Genomic DNA, 22,223 nt, shown 5'->3' with positions numbered 1-22,223 from the left:
ATGGCTGTCGCCTACCTGCTGGGCAACGGGTCCGCGCCGCTCCTCGCCGGCGCCCTGGAGGTCCCGTTCGCCGCCAACGCCTCCGCCTGCCGCCCGCCCGGGCCGCCCTGCCCGGCCTGGGGCAACGCCTCGGCGGCGCTGGGCTGGAACCGCTCGGAGCCCTGCGGCGGCGGCAATGGCAGCGCGGGCGGCGGCGGGCCCTGCGCGCCCGCGGGCGGCGGCCCCTCCGTGGTCACCGCCATCGCCATCATGGCCCTCTACTCCGTGGTCTGCGTCGTGGGGCTCTTCGGCAACTTCTTGGTCATGTATGTCATCGTCAGGTGAGTGCCGCCCTGCCCCGCCCAGCAGCCCACGGCCGCTGCCGTCGGGGCGGAACCCCGCCGCCCGGAGCCGGGATGCGGGACGGTGTCCCGGCGGGGATGCTGCGGTCCCCCTCCGCCGGGCAGCGCGCAAAGGGGCACGCTTGGGTTGCGGCCCCCGCGGGAAAGGGAAGGAGGCTTTTGATAAAGAGCTGGAGCGGGTGACGGTGGAAGAGAAACTTGCGGTGGAGCAGTGAGGGGCGGCCGGTCCGTTAGAAACCGCTGCGCGTCCGAGGATGTTCTAAGGACCCTCGGAGCTGCTCGCCTCTGCGAGCGGCTCTGGCAAACGGGGCCTGAATCCCGGACATGTCCCCTAAGGAGCGAGGATTTAAAGGGACTGTAGCCACTGCCTGTGAGCGTATACAGGCACGGGGTGGTGCACGGATAGCCGGTACGCATCCACTTGTCTTTCCACCCAGCTCTCCCAAATGCACGAACAAAATGTAAATGGCACTGCTTCTCTGTGGCCGTGTTTGGAGATCCTCTGCCTCATGTCTAGATCTATATGTGTATATTGAAATACATATATATATGTATATAGGCATACATGCGTATACACGTGTATAAATACGTATGCCGTGATCTCGACCGCTTTCTGTAATCCCGGCGTTCCGGCTGTGCTGCGGCACTTCGCAACTTTCTCGCCCGCAAGAGGAAAAGCCCCCAGTGGGGCTGTTAGAGATCAGATCACGCGCGATAAATCCATTGCCCGTAAATGAGCGGAAAACGAGTGAGAGGGAGATGAAAGAGGCTCCCTTGCCGGCCTGGCAGCGGAGCTGGGCAGGTGGCTTCCGTAGGGGAACACTGCCACCTCCCGGGAGCGATGGGACGGGAGCGGGACGGTGGGGCGCGACAGGACGGGGCCGACCGAGCTCATCTCCCTTCGTGGCTGCTCGTCGTTCCCAAACCAAGCATCCACTGAGCCCCTGAGAGCCCAGCGGGCGCTTTTAAGGGGGGGGCTAGGGGTGGCCCCGGGACGCGCTCCGTTCCTCCAGCAGTTCTATTTCCCCCCCCGTCTGGAGCGTCCGTTCTCCCTTTCAGCTCTGTGCTCCCCGAGGAGTCGGGGCCGCAGGAGCCGGGGCTGTCTCTTGGCATCACTGGCAAACCAGCGGCCGCGGGCGGCTTTGTGGTGCGTGGGGGCAGCGCAAGCAGTGCCAGCTGGGGAAAGCCGGGGGTGAGGGTCGCGGTCACGGTGGGGGGTTGCAGCAGGATGGAGGATGCGGCGAGTATTCGGGATGTCACCACAAAGGCTGTGCATCTTGTAGACCTAGTGGGAACACAAGTGATATCCATCAGTGGTTCGGACTAGAGCAGTTCAGAAGCCTTGTGGGTTTAAATGTGCTTTAGAGGCTGCATGCACAGAGCTGGGGAGATTGTCTTCTGTCTTGTGGTTTTGGTCAGTCTGAAACTCAAGCTGTCTGTGTGAGGATGCATCTGCAGAAAGGCTTCTGGTGGGGGCATGACTGCAATCACCGTAGCAGTGTTGAATGCATTCCTCTGGGAGGAAAAGCAGATGCACAGTGTAACAGAGACAGGATAGCTGTCAGCAGAGAAATATGCCGCAGCTTGTCCCTGAAATTCTGTATTTATTATCCTGGGCATAACCCTTACTAGGTTCATATTTCTTACAGTAATTAATTGAATTACACTTGCACCACAAAGCCAAATCTAATGAGGCACTTGTATTTAGATTCCTATCTAAAGAAAGCATCTTTCCCTGAGATGACAGCTTACAAACAAAAGCCAGAAGCAATCGGAGAAAGCAAAAATATATTTTCATTTTACAGAAGAAAACACAAATTAAGTGGCTTGTCCAAAACCATCAGGAATTTTAGGGCAAACCCCACATCTCCTGTGCAAGAACAGCTTTTGGTATGACAGAATTCCTTCCCAGTTAGCACCACAGCTGTTTAGCAATTGGCATGACAAGGACTTTACATGCTAATGGCTGAATAGGATCTGTGGCTTAAGCAGCATAAAAATAAATTCCCTTTCTGTGCTTCTCTGCTCGTGCAGTGTATCTGGTCAGCAAGAGGGAACTTAGTGATTTAGCTCCTTCTGCAAGCTATACTAACTTGAAAGCGTTTCAGATCATAGAATGTGATTAAATGTGCTCACATTCATGCCTCCTTGCATGCAACTACATGTAAGAGCCCAAAGTTTCACTGGATTGAATTTGTCATTATATAAAACTCCCCTTCTTTAATTGCCTTTCCCATAATGCCTGCTCAGGAAGAACAAAACATTGAACTTCAAATTAATTGTAAGAGGAATTGAAGCTAGTAAAAATTAAGATTTTTGATTAATATTGGTGCCTAGTTTGTCTTGAAAATACTAGGAGTTGGGAGGTAGGTGCTTAGATGTTTGAAACTGTCCTACTCACACTTCAGAGTCCAGCCCCAGTGAAAGCAACAGTGACTTCACATCGAGTGTACTGCATGCTAACATCTCATGCTTGGTTTCTTTGGAAATAGTTTTAAAATAATGATATCATTCTTCTAAACATTATTGCTCTTAAAATTTTTCCACACGAGGCAAATCCAGGGGTTTGGAGCCAGAGCTGTACAAGTGCTGGCCTGACAGGGAACTATCATTATCACTCGACAATGCCACCCTGCTCTGTCTGCTGGGGCAAACAGAGGTCAGAAAGCAGATAAGTCCAAGAAGGAGTTAGAAATGTATTGTGATTATCAATGTAAAAAGGAGGCTCTTCGTGCAAAGCAGACTGACCAAATGCATTCCAAGATTTCCAATTTATACAAATTACGTTATAATTAATGTGTTCTCATCCCCCTCCTCATCCTTCCAGATGGTTCCTGTTCAGCTGAATGCTTTCATCCTTGAATTCACATTTACATGTTTTATATGTAGTATGAGAGGCTTAACCTCCTGTTACTAACACTGAAGTGTTCCCTTTCTCAAGTACCAAAAAATGCCTTCAAGTGACAGCAGTAGTAGTTTAATAGGTTTTACTGCTAGCCATGAATTTCCTGTAATCTGAAAAAAAATCTATAGATAATTTTTATTTTCTGTTTTCCTCATGTGAAAGTGTAAATTACTAATAGGAATACAATGTCATTATGGCTATATCAACAGCAAAGGCTACTTCTACCTGCTGTGGAGTACAAGAAGACAGTGTGCAATTAGTACCATGTGGCATTGAATTAATTTACACCGTAATCCAAAGGCTTTTCCAGCTTTCTCATCGAGTCGGTGGGATATTAGTCTCACAATTAGAGTGGAAATAAGAATATGCCTTGTAATTAAGGCAATATACTAGAAAGCTGCAGTAGAGCCTAGATGAAAATCTTAAGCATTGCAGGTCTGGAAGAGAGGAATAGCTCACAGAGGCCCCAGTCCTCCACAATCCAAATGCTCCAGGAGAAATGTAATTCCACCAACAGCCACTGAAGTCACTCAAGTTCAGAGTGATTCCTCATTTGTTTTGCTATAAATTTTTCACATACCATAAACAAAGAGGTCTCAGGTTCTCTGCAATCCTTTGTAGAGGAAGGAAATGTCTTGTTTCATTGAGTAAATGATTACACTGCTTTAAAGAAAGAAAAAAAAAAAGGCAAACAGGGAAAGAAGTCAAAGAAATCCTTTCTCTGAAATTAGGAGAAATCTTTCTGTGTGTCTCAAAACAGCCTCTTAATAGTGTTTTGAAAAAAATGAGCTGTGGCTGAAGGGTCATTTAATCTGGAAAGACTGTGCAGCCCTGAAAACTTTAATTCAGCTGAGTCCACTCACAATTCAGAAAAACTGTTTTATTAAGTAGAACAGACTTAGAGTTGAAATCTGGAAATTATCTCAAGCTTGAAAGTGGGTGAAGCAAAACAAATGTTTCTAAAAAATAGGTTTTTTGCAAGGTGTCATGGTGTTATGGATGCTGTATGTAAGGTGACCTTCAGCATCTTTTGTAGCAGCACAGATCAGGGAGCTTAGAAACCAAGAAGTGCATAAAATTCCTGCTTTTCTTTCCTGTCCACAGCCTCGTGAACCTCTCTGCATTTGCACAGCATTGCTTGTGTGGGTGTCCTGCCTCTTCCATTGGCTGCAAAGATTCCGCCCCCATGCTAAGAGCTGAAAGCCTCAGCAGCCTTATCCAGTCATGTCAATTATGAATTAATACAGCTCACAGCACCAGCCAGAGGAGACCTGGGGACAGAACTGAGGGAGCATTCTTGGGCAGGAGCAACAGAGGAGCTGAATTAAATCAGCAGCATAGCAAGGGGGTAACCCTTAGCATCCTGCCTTTCAGAAAGGCAGGTGTCCCTGTTTGCATACTGTTTGTGACAGAGTTTACCAACCTTTGCTAGTGGGTAAATGTTTAACTAGCAAGCAGCTCCCCTCCCTCCCCCAAGATGAAGGAAAACAGACAGATAAAATGGAATGTATACCTTTATATTCTTTTTTTTTTTTAATTATGTTTTTACAGACATGATGAAAATTTGACCAAAAATACATGAGGCTGCAACCTGGCGGTAACACCCATCTCAGTGAGGAAGCAGAGACACCTGAGGGATGAGTGAGAGCCCTGCAGCCCCAGACTCATCTCCAGACCCTGTGCCTGGCCCTAGTCCCAGTGAACTGCTGCACACAGGACAGCGTGCCAGGCCCAGGTGCACAGACCCTCTGGCTCTGCTTGTGCCTACCACCAGGCAGTTCTGGGCAGAAAACAACCCTTCTCACTCAGTTTGCCTTTAAAAAGCTGTTTGATCCCACTGTACTTTTCCTGGAGTGGCATTATGGTAATGGCTCCCATGAAAAAGTAGTGTTAAACACTTCCTCATTTTTTTTTAAATTTCTTTATGAAAAGCATCCAAAGTTACCAACTTTTCAAGGCTTCGGTAAGGGTAGAAAATACTGAATGCACATATTGCTTACATTACATAATTACTAGCAAGCTAATGACTAATGAGCTATTTAGCTAACATAATTCTGAAGTACTGCTTTATTTCATTTTCATTTACAGTGTTTTCCCAAATCATTGAGCACAACTTTTACTGAACACTGTGGATAAGCTTTTATAACTTTTATAAATCAAAAGGTGACATATTTACAAAAATCTCAAACATAACATGGTGCAAGTCCAAATGTCACAAAATCATAATTTAGCTTACTAGCCTCTCTTCTAGTCATAGCCAGCAGCTGGTGTCACAGAGTGGAAAAAAATAGGGGCAAAACTGTGCGAGTATCCTTCTAATAGAGTTTTAGACTGCAGAGATTTTCTGAGATGCAGTTTGCATCAGCATTTATTCAGTAGCTTTTTGTGGACATTTCTAACATGCAGTACTCCCCAAAAAAATGAGGATCAAAAATAAGATTGGAAGAAAAATGTCACAAAGATTTCCACTACTGAGCAAAGTTGCTTCAAAACGAGCATGTGAAGCATTTTTAGGGATTCCAATTTGGTTATATTTAAGCTTAGATGTTCTAAGATGGTTGTTGTAGAGATCTTCATTAACAGGCATTTTCAAAAAATTATTTATTTTCATTATGATTCCAAGTGAAAACAAGTTTTCAATGCTTGATAATTCTCTTCAAAATACAAATCCACTCTTGTAACTATGTTTTTAAAAAATCCAAAAGCAACTATTTTCTGAATTCTTGTGTTTAAGATAATCTCAAAGAAAGCTATTTTTATAACCATCCGTGTCTTCTTTGGTTTATATCATGCAGTTTGGGTTTATGGTGTTGAAAGTGGGAGTATTATAATTATCTTTCAAAGACCTCTAGTCCTTTTTGGAAGCAGACTTTTAATGATGTTCACTATCAAGGAGTTCCACAGCTTAGCCAAGCTGTGATAAGCATTCTCATTCATTCATTTAATGTTAAACACTTCTAAATTTTATTTATATTTCCCTTTGAATTTACATGATGAAAAAAGGTAGGGATGATGCACCATAGCTAATCAAATAACTGTGAAGGACATGAAATAGATTTTTTTCCACCTTCTTACTGAGAAGTGTTCAATTATCAGCTATAAGATCTTGTATCTCAGATCAAGAATAAAACTTCAGAACAAAAATGTTTGTGTAAAATGGAACATCTCCTCCTTGTTGTGTTGTGTGGAGCAGTTCCAACGAAGTGAAATCTCTTTTTTAAGGGGGGACAGGGAGCAGCAGTTGTCACAGTGCTAATCTTCAGCCCTGGGATGTGCTGCCCCTATACAAAAATCATCTAAGGAACCAATTACCAAAATCACTCTCATAAGATTGTGGTCTTGGGAACTCCCTCAGAGCCACAGTTTCAGACACAATCTCACCCTTGTCATGTAGAGACTGAGTCCATGATTTCCAATACTTTTGATTTGGTCTTCTCGCATAACACATAGCTGTGCTCCTTCTTCCTCTCATGCCAGCTCCTGCCATTGCCTGCTTTCCCCTTCTCCCCGTATCATAGGCAAACCTTCCTATGATATGGGGAGAAGGGGAAAGCAGGCAATGGCAGAAGCTGGCAATTTTATTCTCTCTCTAAGCTGGCAATGTTTATTCTCTCTAATTCCTTTGTCTCACCTCTGTCACTCCTTTACAGATCACCAGAAGATCCCAATCTCCTGCCTGTAAGAGGCCATCCCTTGTATTCCTGTTGTTACTTTGGTCTGCACAGAGTGTGTATGGCCTGGCCTCCAGCCCCATGCCACCTCCCTGCTGCCCTCTGACCAGGGGCATTGCTTACCTGCTGCTCCCTGCCACACCTTTAGGGATCTCACCTCTGCTGGAGTTAAAACTGTCTTCAAAGGCTTCCCTGCCAGCTTCCCTGCTGACCAGGGACACTTCATGTACAGTCCTTATCTCAGGTGGTCAGTCTACAGATCAGGAGTAGGGTACCAGGACCTGGAAACAAAGTAGCTGATAACTCGTCCCCTCTAGGAAAATGTCACCACATTATCTGTGATCAGAGGTGTAGTCAGCAGTTTTACTCTCAGTCACACTTCCCTGAAGGCAGAGGGGAAAAAGTCAAATTGAATATACTGACACTTTTCCTTTATATGTCTTCCGCAAAGCAAAGCCTTCAACAATAAGCACCTGCTGCTGGATAATGGAAATATATCGAAGTTAGCCTTTTTAGCACCATTGATTTATTTCAGAGAGATAACACAATAACCATGAAAGCAATGACCTTTATTGTAGACCCATATATGCCTCAGCCCCAGGCAAACAGAGACTCAAATAAAAGTGGTTTAACAAACAGGCCAGATTAAGTTCTGAACTAATTGGCAGGTAATTTTCCCCCTGTTCAACTAGGCTGGAAGGGAGGGAAGTGTACCAGCAGATGACTGTTTGGGCACTGAAGCATACTTATTACTGTCATTTGTTTTTTATCATTAAGTAGCTTTTTATGATGTCTGGGGAAAGCTTGTTTTATTTTCTCCATGTAGGGAACTAAACTCACTGGCTTAAACTAAATAGCAGAAAGAAAACTTCTATATTATGCCTTTCAGTAGCCAAAAAATAAAATCGGGAAGAGCCACAAAGACAGCAGCAAGTCATTTTTAGTCCAAAGTCCATCACAGGAAAACAGGATGAATCAGATGCCCTCACAACTCCACATCATTTCCCAAAAGACTGGCACTGAAGACTAAAGGTGACTGCCTAAAAGGCTTTTGTTTAACTCACCCTCTCCCAAAGCTGAGATATGAGATAAATTCCTGATGGGTTCTGAGTACAAGAAAAATGGCCCTGAGCTGGTGCTACTTCCCCAGAGGTGATGTGCTCTCCTTGCTTCTCCTGCATCCTGTAAGCAAATCCTGCTGGATCTGCACATGCCCTGGCACTGTCCTGATGAGAGGAAGGGATAAGCTGGGAAGTCAAGGATGCTAACAAGGTAACCCAAGGGAAGTAAACTTTGGTTACATTCTGGCCAAATCTCCTTTGTACCATGGAGGAGAATAAAGTGACAAAGCAGTGGGAAAACAAACTGCTAGGGAGAAAAGAGGCAGCAACTGAAGCAGCTACAGTGCAGCAGTTCCCTGCTTCCCTGCCCTGTGCTCAGGGCCACTCTGACCACGTACACACTCAGACTCCTTCAGAAAATGGACACCCCTTGCCAGTGAGTGAAGGAAGGAGAGAAAGCTGCTCCAGAGCAATGTGTGTGAAGTATGACTGAGTATGTGAAATAACTAATCTCTTTGATCTTAAGATCTGCTGCACTCCCTCAGGATGTCATGCCATGACACCTAAGTGATGCCTAGTATTTCTCATCTCTAATTAAACCACCATGACAGGTCACAGCAGTGACTGGGTAGCGCTGTGCTGGGAGTCAGGATGCAAGACTTCAGCAGGAGGAAGCAGCGACTGCTTCTGTCTTTCTTAAAGGCAGCAGAAGCTTCCTCACTCCCCCATTTCAGCCTTTACCCCCAAACTCAGGATGGGTGCAGGAAGTAAGTGAATGTGATGCAAATTGCACAATTTCATTGCAACCAAGTGTGAATGCTTTCAGCTCTATTATACCTGCTTAAGAGTTTGTTCAGTTTTTCAATTTGTTGTTGGTTTGGTTCACTCAGGGCTTGCTATGTTTAAATTACAGCCTTTTATAAGCTCTCTTTAGTAGAATATACATCAAAAGGATGCAGAGGTTGTTAACCACAAGATGGCACTTCCAATCTGGGTGGCCTTACTGCCTAATAACCTATCAGGGCTGTGCATAAAATTTATGGTGCTTGTAGCCAGAGATGAAATTAAATGGCTTAAGGAAAAAGCATTCAGAAGTCTCATTAATAGAAAAATCAAAGACTTAATTTTTCAAGGTAATTAAATCATGTGCTCACAGACAGGAAGGCCAGACCTATCCAGAATATATGACTTCAAAACTTTAATAGCTTACACCCTGCCACAGCACACATCTTAGCTGTGGCTGAGATAGAGTATGGGTCTTTCACTCTATGGAGACCCATTACTGTGGGAAGAAAAGGATAATAAAATAGATGGATGTCAGTAAAGTCCGTAATTTGAGGCCCTTTAGCTCAAAGGTACTTTGCAGAATGTGGCTTGAGAGACTTTATTTCAGTGTTAAATATTAAAACTGGATTGGCAGACAGAAAAAATTTTCAGGTTTTTACAGACCCCTTGAGTATATCGTGGCTTTGTTCAAAGCTTTAAGGGCTCAAGAAAAATTGAAAGTACCTGATATCTCAAGAAAACATGCCAAAAATCCCTTTTTCATACTGTTTTTGAGTTGCATATACAAGGTGCACCAGAACAGTCAAGGGAAAAAAAAAATTAAATTGATTCAACTAGGCATACTTCACATGTTTTTAATCTTCCCACCCAAGGCAACCTCAGCTAATCTAATGTATGCACATAATGATTCTTCATTTGTTTAACAAGTCATTTATGCAAGAAGAACATGAATTGAAAGGCTAACCTAATCTCCAGCATCAAGAAGAGTTATGTCAGGTTGTCTGTTTGCAAGACCTGACTATTGGCTGTTGTTTCTTTCAGCAACCAAACCATTTTTGAGAGTGACTGCTTTCTGCAGTGAATCTCCGGTGATTTTGTCCAGTTTTTCATGTATTTTGTGCTGAACTTAAGCACAGATCTTGAAGTAGTCATTGTCTCTAAATTAGCATTCTCTTGGCAAAGCCTTGCATGCCTTTGTGTTGCTGAAAGTAATTATTGCCAGTCTGTCATCGACCGGCCCGTTTCCTAAGTGAAAAAGACTTTCTGCTTTCCTCTTCATTGATGTTATTCAGAGAGGAAATTTTTCAAATTAATTTGTAGTGTTATGTATTATTCTGAGCTGCATCATTATCGTTAATAATAATTATAATAATAATTTATCATTATTATTTTTGTTGTTGCAGGTCTTGTTATTAATAATAGTAATAATAATACTCTGTATTACACTGAGCTAAATGAGGACCTCTCTAGCTTCTTTGCACCAGCTCAGTGCAAAGTCCAAGGATGCTGTAAAGCTGATCTGATCCAGAAGAGCAGAAGGCTTTGGAGGAGGGGATATCTCAACAATCCACATGGATATAAAACACTTGACCAGGGAGCAGTAGGGACATGACTACATTAGTTGTATAGACCACAGTACCAGTATAAAAACTCTGTGAGGCTTGAATAAGGTATGATGCAAACTAAAGATTTCATTAAATTTTAAGAAGCTTAAAAGAAGAGACCCTTAAGATATATTTGAAGGTGGTAAATAAACTGTTGGAGTGGACCAGAGGCCAGAAACAGGGCCGTGGCAGGTCCTGCAGAGTCACAAACGTGCTCACATCTCTCCGGTTGCAGGAGAAGTGGAAGGGAAGGTGCTGTTACCCTTGGGAGCCGGAGTCTTTCTGAGGTTAATCTGGTGAAAGATTAACCTGGTGAAAGTTTTATTTGGTTCACAAACTACAAGTGGCCTGTGGGCAGACAGTTGAGGGGTCCATTTCAAGACTTTCTATTAATCCTTGAATGCTAGGAGCATGGTGACTATCTGAGCTGAATTCTCTCTTTTCTCCATTGCTTTTTCTTATTCCAAGCAAATCTCAGTTGGGTGGGCCTGTACAGCTCAGGTCTTCAAACTTGAATTCGACTTTAAAGCTTCATAAGATTGAACATAAAGACAAGGCTGAGCTTTCTCTAAAAAATTAGACAGACATTAAGTGTATTCTTACTGCTGTAAACCTGATTTATCGACTACTATTAGCAGCAAAACAACAGTTCATGAACAGATATTTTATGATACAAAACCTGCACTGAGGAATTAGAAGGGGTATACTAGTAGGTGCCAGTGTTATAATGAGCATAATTAATTTGGATATATACCAAGAGCAGCATTGCGCTAAATATTCACAAAAAGCCACCAATTAGTTATTTCATTGCAGAGTTGTAAAATAAAAGTAAGGCTACCCAAAGCCAACTTCTGTCTTCACTTGGAACCTAGCTCTTTGTTGTGCAGAATTTAATACACTTGATGACTTAGACACTGAAATTTCAATGTAATCTAAACATCAGTATTCAGATTTTTATGAGTTTGCAATTAAAATTTTTTATGAACGTGTGTGTTAGATTTTAAATTCTCTAGCAAGTTTGAATGAAAGTGTGAAAACAGTATCTTAAAAGAGTGCATTTATAAATGTTGGTATCGCATTATAAAGTTTGGTATTACTAAGTCCCTCTCAACTGTAGAAATAGAATCACATAAACATCTGTGTCTGGATAATGGAAATGTTTGTTCTGCTTGTTCGAATAGGTAGACTGATACCTTAGCAAAAAGTATAATAGCAGCAAAGTTCAAGACTTTGAAAAGCTTCATTTTGATTGACCGTTACTTTTCATGCTGTTAAAATTATGTTTAATCAAGTGCTTTGGTATTTATTTGTTCATGCCAAAAAAATAATCCCGGGAACGCTGATAATCTACTAATTTAGAAAAATACATGTTTTGCAAATTGTACCTTGCAGAAATAAGCCCCTTACAAAATCTTTAAATACTTCATACAGAGAAATGCCCATAGAATTCACTGAAAAGAATATTGTAAATTTCAATAGGCTTTTGTTGACTAGGCAGCAGGTGGAGGTAAATACTTTCTATATCACTGTAAGAGTTCTGCTTCTATTCATTGTAAGAACAGCATGATTAGAAGTACAAAGATTGCAGAGTACATCAAGCAAAACCCTTCTCTAATGGTCTACAGAGGCCATTAAACAAAGCAAGTCTAAGAACTTTTAAAGCTTAAACTGGCATTGAAAATTAGATTGCTGAAAACTGAAAAATATGTTCCATTTAAGTGAGATAAGGCCCATGCCCAGTGAAGAAACTTTATTCTATTTAATCAGAGTGTTTTTCTGTCCATCCTCTGTCATGCTAATCTGAAAGTCATTTACATATTGGTTGATGGTTTGGGCTTTTTTGCTGTATCAAGCATTCCTTTTAAATCATAGTGGCTTTAATTACTGCTGACAAAGCATTGTCATTGTTACCTGAGATGCGCTCTCCAGACAGACGAGTCCCAGAATCACCTGTGATGGCAGCAGCACTGAGCAGCTTTCCCAAGTGTGCTCTCTTGTCCAGCTGTGAAGAAGGCAGGCAATCATCTAGGGTCTGAGCAGGGATCAGCAGCCCAGGTGAGGGCACAGAATCCTCGTCACCCTTGCCTGTTTGTGCAGAGCTGAGAGCCACTGCCCCTCTGTCGCTGTCCCAGCCTGAGCAGATCAGGTGGGACCAAGCTGGATATGTCTGCTCACAACACAATCAAACTTTCAGGTCAGCTCTGGACAAACCTTCAGCTACTCCTGGATATCTCAGACCTTTGGAGAGATATTCATTTTGACAAACCACAGGGCTTAGTACTGGACAATATTAAAAGCAGAATATAAATGTTGCTGCTTTCATTCTTATCTGGAAGATTCTCCAGCAAATTGCCTGAGAAATATTTTCTTCTCCTTCCAAACAGTTTTTAGAGCTATAGCTTTTATTGTGTACCTCTCCCACATTGCAATCCTGTACATTTTCCACAATTTCCAGAAGAGAGAATTGTAGGTGCTTGCAGCATCTACCTCCTCCTATGTTAGTTACAAGCTTGTTATATAAATGGAGTAAGAAAAGTTTTTAGAGGACTTTGAGAATAAGGAGTTTATTTACAACTTGAAAGTATCATATTCAAATCATACTTTCTCAAGGCAGCAGTCAAGATAGCGTTTGTATCTTCTTGAAAATCTGTTTTAAAAACCACCCTAAATTGAAATTAGGATTTGTTAGTATCTTCTCATGCACAGTGCTAAAAATGAGAGAACAGGTCCAGTACCAATGACTTCAAATGTTCATCATAAAAGCTTTCTAGGTCCATTCAACATGAAGTCTGCCTTTCTGCATACCCTACCAAAGAAGAGTTCCAAGTGCGCATTCCCTACACAATCCTTTCATTGGGATATTTTGCAACTGACTCATGTTCTGAAGAAATCTAACTCAGAGAGATAAAACCCACAAAATTATGTATTTTACATTTTGCTTTCCCTAGCAGGTTCTCCCACAGGTCTTTTGAAATGAGCTATTCCTCTTGAAAAGCACTCTATAAATTGTAAAATATTTGATCAAACACTCTTCTTATTAGTTTTGCAGAAATGAAAGGGAGTTTCATCAAAAGAGCAAGCCATCTGAGCCCCCAAAATCCAAGCAGCCACAGGGCCCAGCAACCTCAGCAGCAATCAGGGCAGCATGGCCAGGAACATGACTTAAATTGAAACTTTTTTTGTACCACTGCAAAAGTACAGCATCCACATAAAAAATGGGTTGCAAGTGCTGCTTGTTTGGAATGACATCATTACTAGAAATGAATTTTCTATTTCGACAGAACATACTTATGATATTTGGCATGACATCAGCAGGTACAGAAAATCTATCCATGTAGTACAGTATCTGATCTGCAAACATACAATTTTTTCATCTTCTCAATTCGTTAGCATCTATAATATTGTTTCTTCTACGTGCATCTTTTTCTTCTGAACAAGTTAAATTAATCTATTTTTCCTTACATCCTTTAGCTGATATCTCACTGAACTGCCAACATGGAGGTGAATCATAGTGTGGTCGTTTCTTTAAAAGCAGGAAATGTGACCTTTGACAGTATCTAGCACATTATTTTACAGAAACTTTTTATAGATGATGCGCTGAATTCAGTTTTATTTAACAATGTCAGTTGTGGTCATTCACATGCTCTGTCAATTTTTTTCCCTAGGTACACGAAAATGAAGACTGCCACCAACATCTATATTTTCAATCTTGCATTGGCAGATGCCCTAGCAACAAGTACTCTGCCATTCCAGAGCGTGAATTACTTGATGGGAACCTGGCCATTCGGTACCATCCTCTGTAAGATTGTTATCTCCATAGACTACTACAATATGTTCACCAGTATCTTCACACTCTGCACCATGAGTGTGGATCGCTACGTGGCTGTTTGCCACCCAGTTAAGGCCCTTGATTTCCGCACCCCCCGAAATGCCAAAATTGTCAATGTCTGCAACTGGATTCTTTCCTCTGCCATTGGCCTGCCAGTTATGTTCATGGCAACTACTAAATACAGGCATGGTAAGTCTGGCTCTCTTTCCTAAATTGAGTACTCTACATTTCAACTCCTTTCTGCATGGTTTCACTGTAGTGTAGAGGCGTTGAATTAACCTCTGACCTCTAACCAGTGCAAATGAGGCCCTCTGACAATTTTGCATCTGGCTGTAGTTGATGGGACAAGCAGTGCATGGGATCTGTGTTTTACAACAAGCAGCTCCAGCTCCTTCAGTGGGTCCGTGCAAGTCTTTCTGCCCCACTCAGTTACTGTAGTGTTTGGAAAAGCATCTGTGCCTGCCTGACTTCTGCTGTGGGGCAGTTCTGCACTGCCCCTCAGCACAGGAGCCTGTGCTTTACCCAGGATACTCCCACTGGGAAGCTGGCAGTGTTACACCCTGTCTGGCAGGACATGATACAGAGCAGAGAGCACCTTCTGGACCACTGGTGTTCCAAGACCTTCCATAAAGGGGCAGTGACAGCATTTCAGCATAAATGCAGACCCTCCTCAGTGCATAGTTACCAAGTCTCGTGGCATTCTCTTCCCCGTTGCCCTGAAATGCCCAAACTCTCAACACATATGGTAAATTAACAATCTTTCACCATATCTATATTGAAAGTGAAAATCAGTCAAAGTTTCAGCATGTATGACAATTCAACTCTTTTCCTTGTTTAGTATACATTAAATTCCAAACTACAATATGCAAAAGAGAACATGTTAATTTGGTTTTGTTTTCCTAACTCATTCTTCATGCACTCATTTGTGCAAATGCCAGGTCACAGATTGCTTCATTTTACATGTTTACTTAGGTGTAAAGTCTTCATATATTTGCCTATGATATTTAATTAAAGAAAGGATTAAAGAAAAGCAAATGAAAAACTGACATGAATGTTCTTCTCTGCTGTTTTCCTTTTCCTCAGGCTCAATTGACTGCACCCTTACATTCTCCCACCCTGCTTGGTACTGGGAGAACCTCCTGAAAATCTGTGTGTTCATCTTTGCCTTCATCATGCCGGTGCTGATCATCACGGTGTGTTACGGGCTGATGATTTTGCGCCTGAAGAGCGTTCGCATGTTATCCGGCTCCAAAGAGAAGGACAGGAACCTGCGGAGAATCACAAGGATGGTTCTTGTAGTGGTGGCAGTGTTTATTGTCTGCTGGACTCCCATCCACATTTATGTTATCATTAAAGCCCTGGTCAACATCCCAGAAACTACTTTCCAGACTGTCTCCTGGCACTTCTGTATTGCTCTAGGGTATACAAATAGCTGCCTTAATCCAGTCCTTTATGCATTTCTAGATGAGAATTTCAAAAGGTGTTTCAGAGAGTTCTGCATCCCCACTTCCTCAACCATTGAGCAGCAAAACTCCACCCGAGTCCGACAAAACACTCGTGACCATGCTTCCACTGCCAACACTGTGGATAGGACTAACCACCAGGTATGACTAGCAGTGGAGATGTCATCTCTGGATCCAGGCCACCCGCTTGGAGATGACATGTGTTCTGAAGTTACCACTTACACTGAATTGTAGCTTTTGGAAGGTCTGAACACTTTCATGGTTATATTTGAAACTGGTGTATGCATACACAGAGACCCCAGTCCTGCATGGTGCTAGGCTGCTCTCTGCCTTGCTTGATGCTCAGAAGCCAAGGGTTCTGAAGGGTACCTTGAGTGACTGGGTCCAGCGTGCATGCATGTACAAAGCACATTAAAAAAACAGTGTTTCACTTTCAGGGTGTTTGCAACAGGTTGAAAATTAATCACAGATTTCCCTGTTCATGCTCCTTGTCTGCTGATGGAGACAGGAGTGGGACAGAATATAGATCTCTCTTCTTCTCCCATTGCATCAGTGAATAAAAAGATAAAAAACTGTGCTTGTTCACTTTGACTGATGTACAAAGAAGGCCTACCTGGCCTTGCTTGTCCTGAAAGTCATGCAAGTGATAGGCCAAGGCTTGTCTACATGCAGTTCTTGTGTCAGATAATTATGTGGTGAATAAGGCGGGGTTAGATATGTGTATATATGTATATATATATATGTATATATAGATAAGAAAATATATACACACATGCTAAATACTAATGTGCCATTTTGCCATTTCAGGTATACCAAGAAAATACCTTTTCCATGTAGAAAAAGCCTTTAAAAAGTAGGGATTTTATGGCACATCAGATAACAAGAGTTGTTTGTGGCTTTTTTATTCAGCCTATTTTTGCATCATTTTTGCAAAGAAGCTGTTTTGTACATGTTCAATATCCATGGTCCTGTGCTTAGTCTTGAGATTTTCCAAGCCTCATCTCTCAGCAAAACAGGAAAGAAAATCTTAACATTCATGAAAGTAACTCAAACACATTGCAAGCACTAAAAGAAGTCTGAGTTGTCTCTGTAATTCCTTAAAAATAAGAGCAAAAGGCATAAGCCTGGTTCATTCCTTGCCGTATCACCTTTCAGCAATATGCTTAGGTTGCTCATGCAACAGTTTCTCAGTGCTGCCACTTCAGCCACAAGCTGGCTGCCTCCTCCAGGTGCAGAACTCAGCAGCTTCTTGTGAAAGCAGCTGCCTACCTGACACTCAGCTGCTGCCAGATAGCCCAAATAAGAGTGTTCCCGTCTCCAAGGAGACTAAACATTAATTGCACCACAAAAGAGGAGGGATGTCTAAAGGGAGAAGGGCTAAAATGAGAAGCTTTATTAAGCATCAGCAATTGGTGTTGTTTGTGTCTGGTCCATTCATGCCAAACTGTGGCCTGTGAAATCAGCACCTGCCCAGCCTGGTGGTGAGGCAGAGCTGCCAAACTTGGCATAGGTGCACATATATATGTGTATGTGTTGTAGTATTTACTAGGTGTAGCAGATTACTACATTCATCTGTTAATAATGCATTTGTAATCCTCAGTGGAGTCAATTTTGTGCATGTGTCTGACAGCAAGATTGTATTTCTGTCTAGTACAATTCTAGCTTTATAGAGTGCAGTGTGTATGCACCATTTTCTACATTGAGTTGTATATCTTTATATTACTTCTAGGAGAGCTGTAGCCTTCTAAACTTCTACCCATAGAAAAGATTAATGTGTGCTAGGTACTGCCTGAGTGAAATAAAACCTGTTTCCCTGAGCACTGAGCAAGCACAGAATAGAAGATGATGTTTCCCAGAGAGATGCTTCAGCCTACCCCACCAGGAGAGAGCCTGCTGGGGCAGGGATGGAGCAAGCAAGTGAAGTGATCCTGAGAGTGGCAATAAGGAGGAAACTAGTCCTAATGTTGTGTTCCTTGCTGCTTAGGGTTTGTTTCTTTCTTTCCTTCAAGGAATAGTGATGAAATAAATTAGTTGTGAAGAAATCAAGCACATGTAAAGAGCAGGAAAGGGAAGGATGCTGAAGGGAAGGGGAGGTGAGAGGAAGAACGTTGAGGAGAGATGGAAACATAAGGAATGAGGTCCAAGTGAGGCAGTAGGGGTGGAAACTGAAGTGAAAAGCCAATGTACCTGGAACAAAAAAAGGTGCATGCAGAGCTGGAAGAAATTGTTTGACTGCTTTGGTAGCTCTTCCTAGCAGCTAACCATCAGTTTTCCCCAGAGCCAGGGAGAAGAAGCCAGCACTTGGTAGCTCAGGACCTCATAAGTGGGTGGATGGGACTTTGCATGTTCAGGTATTTGAAAGACTCTGGAGTGGCCCACTCCCCTTCCCTCACCACCATCCCTGCAGTCCTTGCTGTGGCAGCTGCTGATGCCAGATGTGCTCCTGAATGCTGACCTGGGCCTTCTCCTTGCAGTTCAGCTCAGCAGCCGTTTGGTACAGTCTTTCTCACTCTCCACAATGTCTATGGAATACATTTTCAGCAAGCCATGTTCAAAGCTTAATATTAAAGCTAATTCATCTTTTTTTCTCCTGCAAACATTGCTGTAAGAGACATTTTTGATGTCTGCTTTTATCAGAATGGGAAAAAAGATTGTTGAACTAATTTACGCTAAAGAGGTTCTCTGGAATAGTAACTGAAAATGTAATACCTAATATTTTTATATTATTATTTTAAACACAAAAGGCCCTAGAGTGAATGCAGCTTTAGCTCTCAGAAAAGAAAAAAGAAAATAAACCCCCAGACAAACCAATATCTCCTCAGACAGTGAGATTCTGTAAATTCTAAAGACAGGGTATTCTTTTTACAGGTAAGTGCTTTCTGTAAAAGAAAGTCTAGCTTTTCTATTGATTGAGGTACACTGACAAGCTCTTTCTTGTATAGACAAGGCCTTGGAGAGCATTTGGTATGAGCTCTAATTGCAAGGCTGTGTAGTACTTGGCACATTTCATACAATTTTCTAAGAAACAGATGTTCTACAAGTTGCTTTTTGGCCAAGTGAGAATTCTTTTCTCCTGCTAAATGAGAGCTGCAAGGCTCAACCACATAAGGCCTAACACTCTTAAAGCATTTAAAAGCATTTAGAGTTGACACTCTTAGGTACTGAAGTTGTTGGAAGAAACAACAGTGTCTTCTACCAGTGCAAAAGCACCAACAGGAAGCATCATAAATATTCATATTATTCTGAGTTAATGTAGTGGCTTTGGGCCAACTCTGTGGCTCCTTGGCATTACCAAAAATGTCCAGATTAAGTGCTCATAGTTTTCAGGAGGGTTTATGTAATCTGATGAGTGTATTTGCATGGAGAAGGAGTGATGCAGTGCTGGGGGGGAGAAATGCTTGAAATGCAAAACTACTTTCTTTGAACTTTTCTCTCTGACCAAGTATTGGCAGGGGAGGGGAATGAAGGACCAAACAGCAGCTTTTGCAAATGGCTGAGGGGTTTTGATGTTGTTGGCATTAACTGATTCATATCAAAATCTTGGCAAGAATATTGAAATGGCTTTTACTTCAGATGCTCAGAGACTCTCTGCATCAGTTTATCTCTGAGAGTAAAAGAAGGTTTAATTTTTTGAATTTAAAATCAATGATAGTTATTTTCCCCTGATAACCGAGTTTTTGCTAGGATCTATGTATTAATAACTAAAAATCCTAAATAATTGGGGAACTGCATTATTAATAATTATAGAAATCTGAAAAATTTAATTAGTTTCAGTGGATTAGTTTCTTTGTGACCCATTTTTATAGCTGCTTTTATAGCTGCTTTTATAGCAGCTTCACCTGCATGTATCCAAGAAATGAAGGAAATTATGTATAGGCACATCTTTGGGACTATTTAGTGAGTAACTCTTCTTTTCAATTTTAGCTTCTGATGCTTTTTTGTCAAATACTGAAATGTCTAAATGCCCTAATGGAAACTGTAAATCCTCCCCACATGCTGAAAATGCGGCCTCAGATACATTCAATAACAAAAAGCTCAGTCCTGAAAGCTTTGCCTTTACTGCCGGGATTGGCAGCCACATGTAGAAATAAAAAGGATATGGGATTCAAGAAAAAGTTTTGAGTTAAAACAAGGAAAAATTGAAAGCTAGTTTCTCTTTGATTAAATGAATGAAGAAAGTGTTTTCTTACTACTTAATTTTCCTTGTGCTATACAACCCACTGCGAACAAATGGGGGGAATGCTGGTGATTCCTGTTGCAGAAACATGAAAAAAATTGGGCAGTTCTTGGCAATTTCACATCTACCTGTATTAACAGAGAATGGCCTTCCTGTGTGTTTTTAGAAAATTAATATTTCTCCTTGGTGAATTATACTGTATTTCAACAACAATTTTAAAGTACTGGTTTGTTAAAAAGCCCCTTTCTGATGAGATAGTGACATCCATGAAACATTTGTAATAGATCCTTAAAACTGGGCTTTCTCTTGTAGCTGCTATGCATTGACATGGGCTCTTTGTCAATCTCCGGGCTCCATCTGTGTCCATGCTTTCTATTCCATTCAAATCCATTGATTTGCAGTGTCTGCCACCCAGCTCTCAACAGGTTCTGGTACAAAATTTGCTGAGCAAAAAGGGGGTGCAGCCTTTCAGGATGTGCCATGCAGCAGCAGGTTTTCTTGATGCAAACATCTGTAACGCTACCGTGCCTGCGTGCAAGTAGGATTCTGTCTGGAGACTGTGGACATGCAGGGCTGAGGGATTGTTGGGTTTGTTTGCTGATGTAAGTCCAGCTCACACAGAATTTAAACTAGACTATAACTGAAAATCCAAAAGTTAGACACTGTTCTGATATGAACACAGAATGTATTCAAGTAAAGCATGAATTCCCCTGTAACTGCTACAGAAAGAATAAAGAGAGGGAGTGAAATTTTTCCATGCTCATGAAATTCATAGAGAGTTCCACCCTAGAAAGAGAACAACTAGATTGATATGAAGAATATTGTAATTCAAATTTCAGACCTACTAATGTTTCTTTGTGATCATTTCCTCTGTTGCTTCAGACAAAGCACAGTCTTGCCTTACTCTGGGCTATGTGCTCAGCTTTATACATCAGAACAGAGGCTGCAAATGAGAAATAAATTCCTCCTAAAAAAAAACCACACACACACACACACACACACACACTTGTGGGTGGGCAGATATCAAGCAATTGTTCATTGTATTTGCAATTTCTTTCCTTTCAGTTGGAACTTCAAGAAGCTGAAACTACTCCACTGCCGTGACAGGGTCTCCTGCTGCATGGCTCTCAGAGCAGTTGCCACTGCCACAGTGTGCTAGTGGGAACACGCAGGATTTGCTTTCCCTCAAAAAAAAAAATACCACAGAGGAAAGTGCCTGCTTTTCCAGCCTGTCAAAAATTGCTTCTGCAGCACATCTGCATTGCACTTAGCAGAAGCATGAAATGTAACAGCGAGCAGAGCCAGGAGATGTGGGGGCCTTCCAGGCTCCAGCTCAAAGCAATCCTGTTTACCAGGAGCACATACATTAGTCTAAAAACAAAGCTACTCTGCCTGTAGCAACCTGACATGCTCTTGGTAAGTTACTGTGGTGTGAAAACAGGTTGGAAACAAAAATTCAAAGGCTAGACAACCATAGTTTGAAAAATAAGGATGGAAAATAATGGGGTATGAAGTTGTAATACTGTTGGGTACACTCTATTTACTCTTAAAATTTATTTGTAGAGGTGTTTTCTGTGCAGGTTATTTACGTGCTGAAGTCTCATGAGGTCATGTAGAACAACACATTTTTAGTTCAAGAGGTCTTCTCTTGCAAGGGTTGCATGTTTGCAGTTTCAAAGAAAAAGTTTATTCAAAGATCCCTTAAAAAAAAAAATAAAAAAAGCAAACCAAACTAAACCAAAACAAAAAAAAAAAAAAAAAAAAAAAAAAAAAAAAACCAAAAAGAGCCTCCAAGCTTCATCTTCTGCTTCTATTTCACATAAATGAAAAAATACTTTAAAATCAAAACAATGAGCTATCACTTTTTCTAAAAGATATGAGTAAATGAAAGAATTCTACATTGTTATTGATTGTCAAATGATCCCCAAAATAGCATAGATTAACATAAATTTCTTTGTGAATAAAAATGTAGCTACAAGCCTGTCACAGCTTGCACAGGCTAATGATATCTTCTCTTTCAAGTAGTTTCTCAAATTTCAGCTGCTCTGTCAGCAGCATTTTCGCTTTGTAAGAAAACAACAGCCCTTATGTGAAGTACTTGGAGCAGTTAATGCATTAGACCTTTTTAAAAAAGAAATTTTAAGAAACAATTTGCTAGACATCTACTTTTTCTTAACCAAACCCATAGTATGTTTGCTTTTCTAATTAAGGTGATACAATCTGCATCTGCATTTTGTATTAGCTGCTAAAACTCATTAAGATTTCAGGAAGAAACAATGTGCTGCAGCAAATGCATTCTTAGCTGTTTTCTAGTATGAAGATTAGAAATATCCATGTAGATAATTTGTGGTTCAGTGGTATTTTCTAGACATTGTTTGTTACTTGC

The 22,223-nt window shown here is 41.7% G+C and overlaps 1 protein-coding gene across 3 annotated transcripts; it reads left to right on the top strand.

Annotated features, from left to right (window-relative positions):
• Nucleotides 1-21,501, top strand: OPRM1 (opioid receptor mu 1). Of its 3 annotated transcripts, XM_050972371.1 has the most exons (5): nucleotides 4,433-4,467; nucleotides 13,445-13,456; nucleotides 14,034-14,386; nucleotides 15,281-15,801; nucleotides 20,903-21,479. In XM_050972371.1, exons 1-5 carry the CDS (start codon nucleotides 4,433-4,435, stop codon nucleotides 20,939-20,941), a joined length of 960 nt encoding a protein of 319 aa, XP_050828328.1. In that variant the 3' UTR covers nucleotides 20,942-21,479. The 3 variants fall into 3 exon arrangements, with proteins under 3 accessions (XP_050828327.1, XP_050828326.1, XP_050828328.1); XM_050972370.1 differs by lacking the exons at nucleotides 4,433-4,467; nucleotides 13,445-13,456 and adding an exon at nucleotides 1-320 and having other exon boundaries at nucleotides 21,401-21,501; XM_050972369.1 differs by lacking the exons at nucleotides 4,433-4,467; nucleotides 13,445-13,456 and adding an exon at nucleotides 1-320.
• The last annotated feature ends 722 nt before the right edge of the window (nucleotides 21,502-22,223 follow it).

Source organism: Serinus canaria, chromosome 3 (assembly GCF_022539315.1).
Source record: "Serinus canaria isolate serCan28SL12 chromosome 3, serCan2020, whole genome shotgun sequence".
Taxonomy (NCBI): Eukaryota; Metazoa; Chordata; class Aves; order Passeriformes; family Fringillidae; genus Serinus; species Serinus canaria.
This window is presented reverse-complemented; position numbering and strand designations above follow the sequence as displayed.

Coding starts and splice junctions, on each gene's coding strand:
- OPRM1 (XM_050972369.1), top strand. CDS start 1: ATGGCTGTCGCCTACCTGCTGGGCAACGGGTCCGCGCCGCTCCTCGCC. Junction 14,387..15,280: donor AACTACTAAATACAGGCATG/GTAAGTCTGGCT, acceptor CCTTTTCCTCAG/GCTCAATTGACTGCACCCTT. Junction 15,802..20,902: donor TGGATAGGACTAACCACCAG/GTATGACTAGCA, acceptor CTTTCCTTTCAG/TTGGAACTTCAAGAAGCTGA.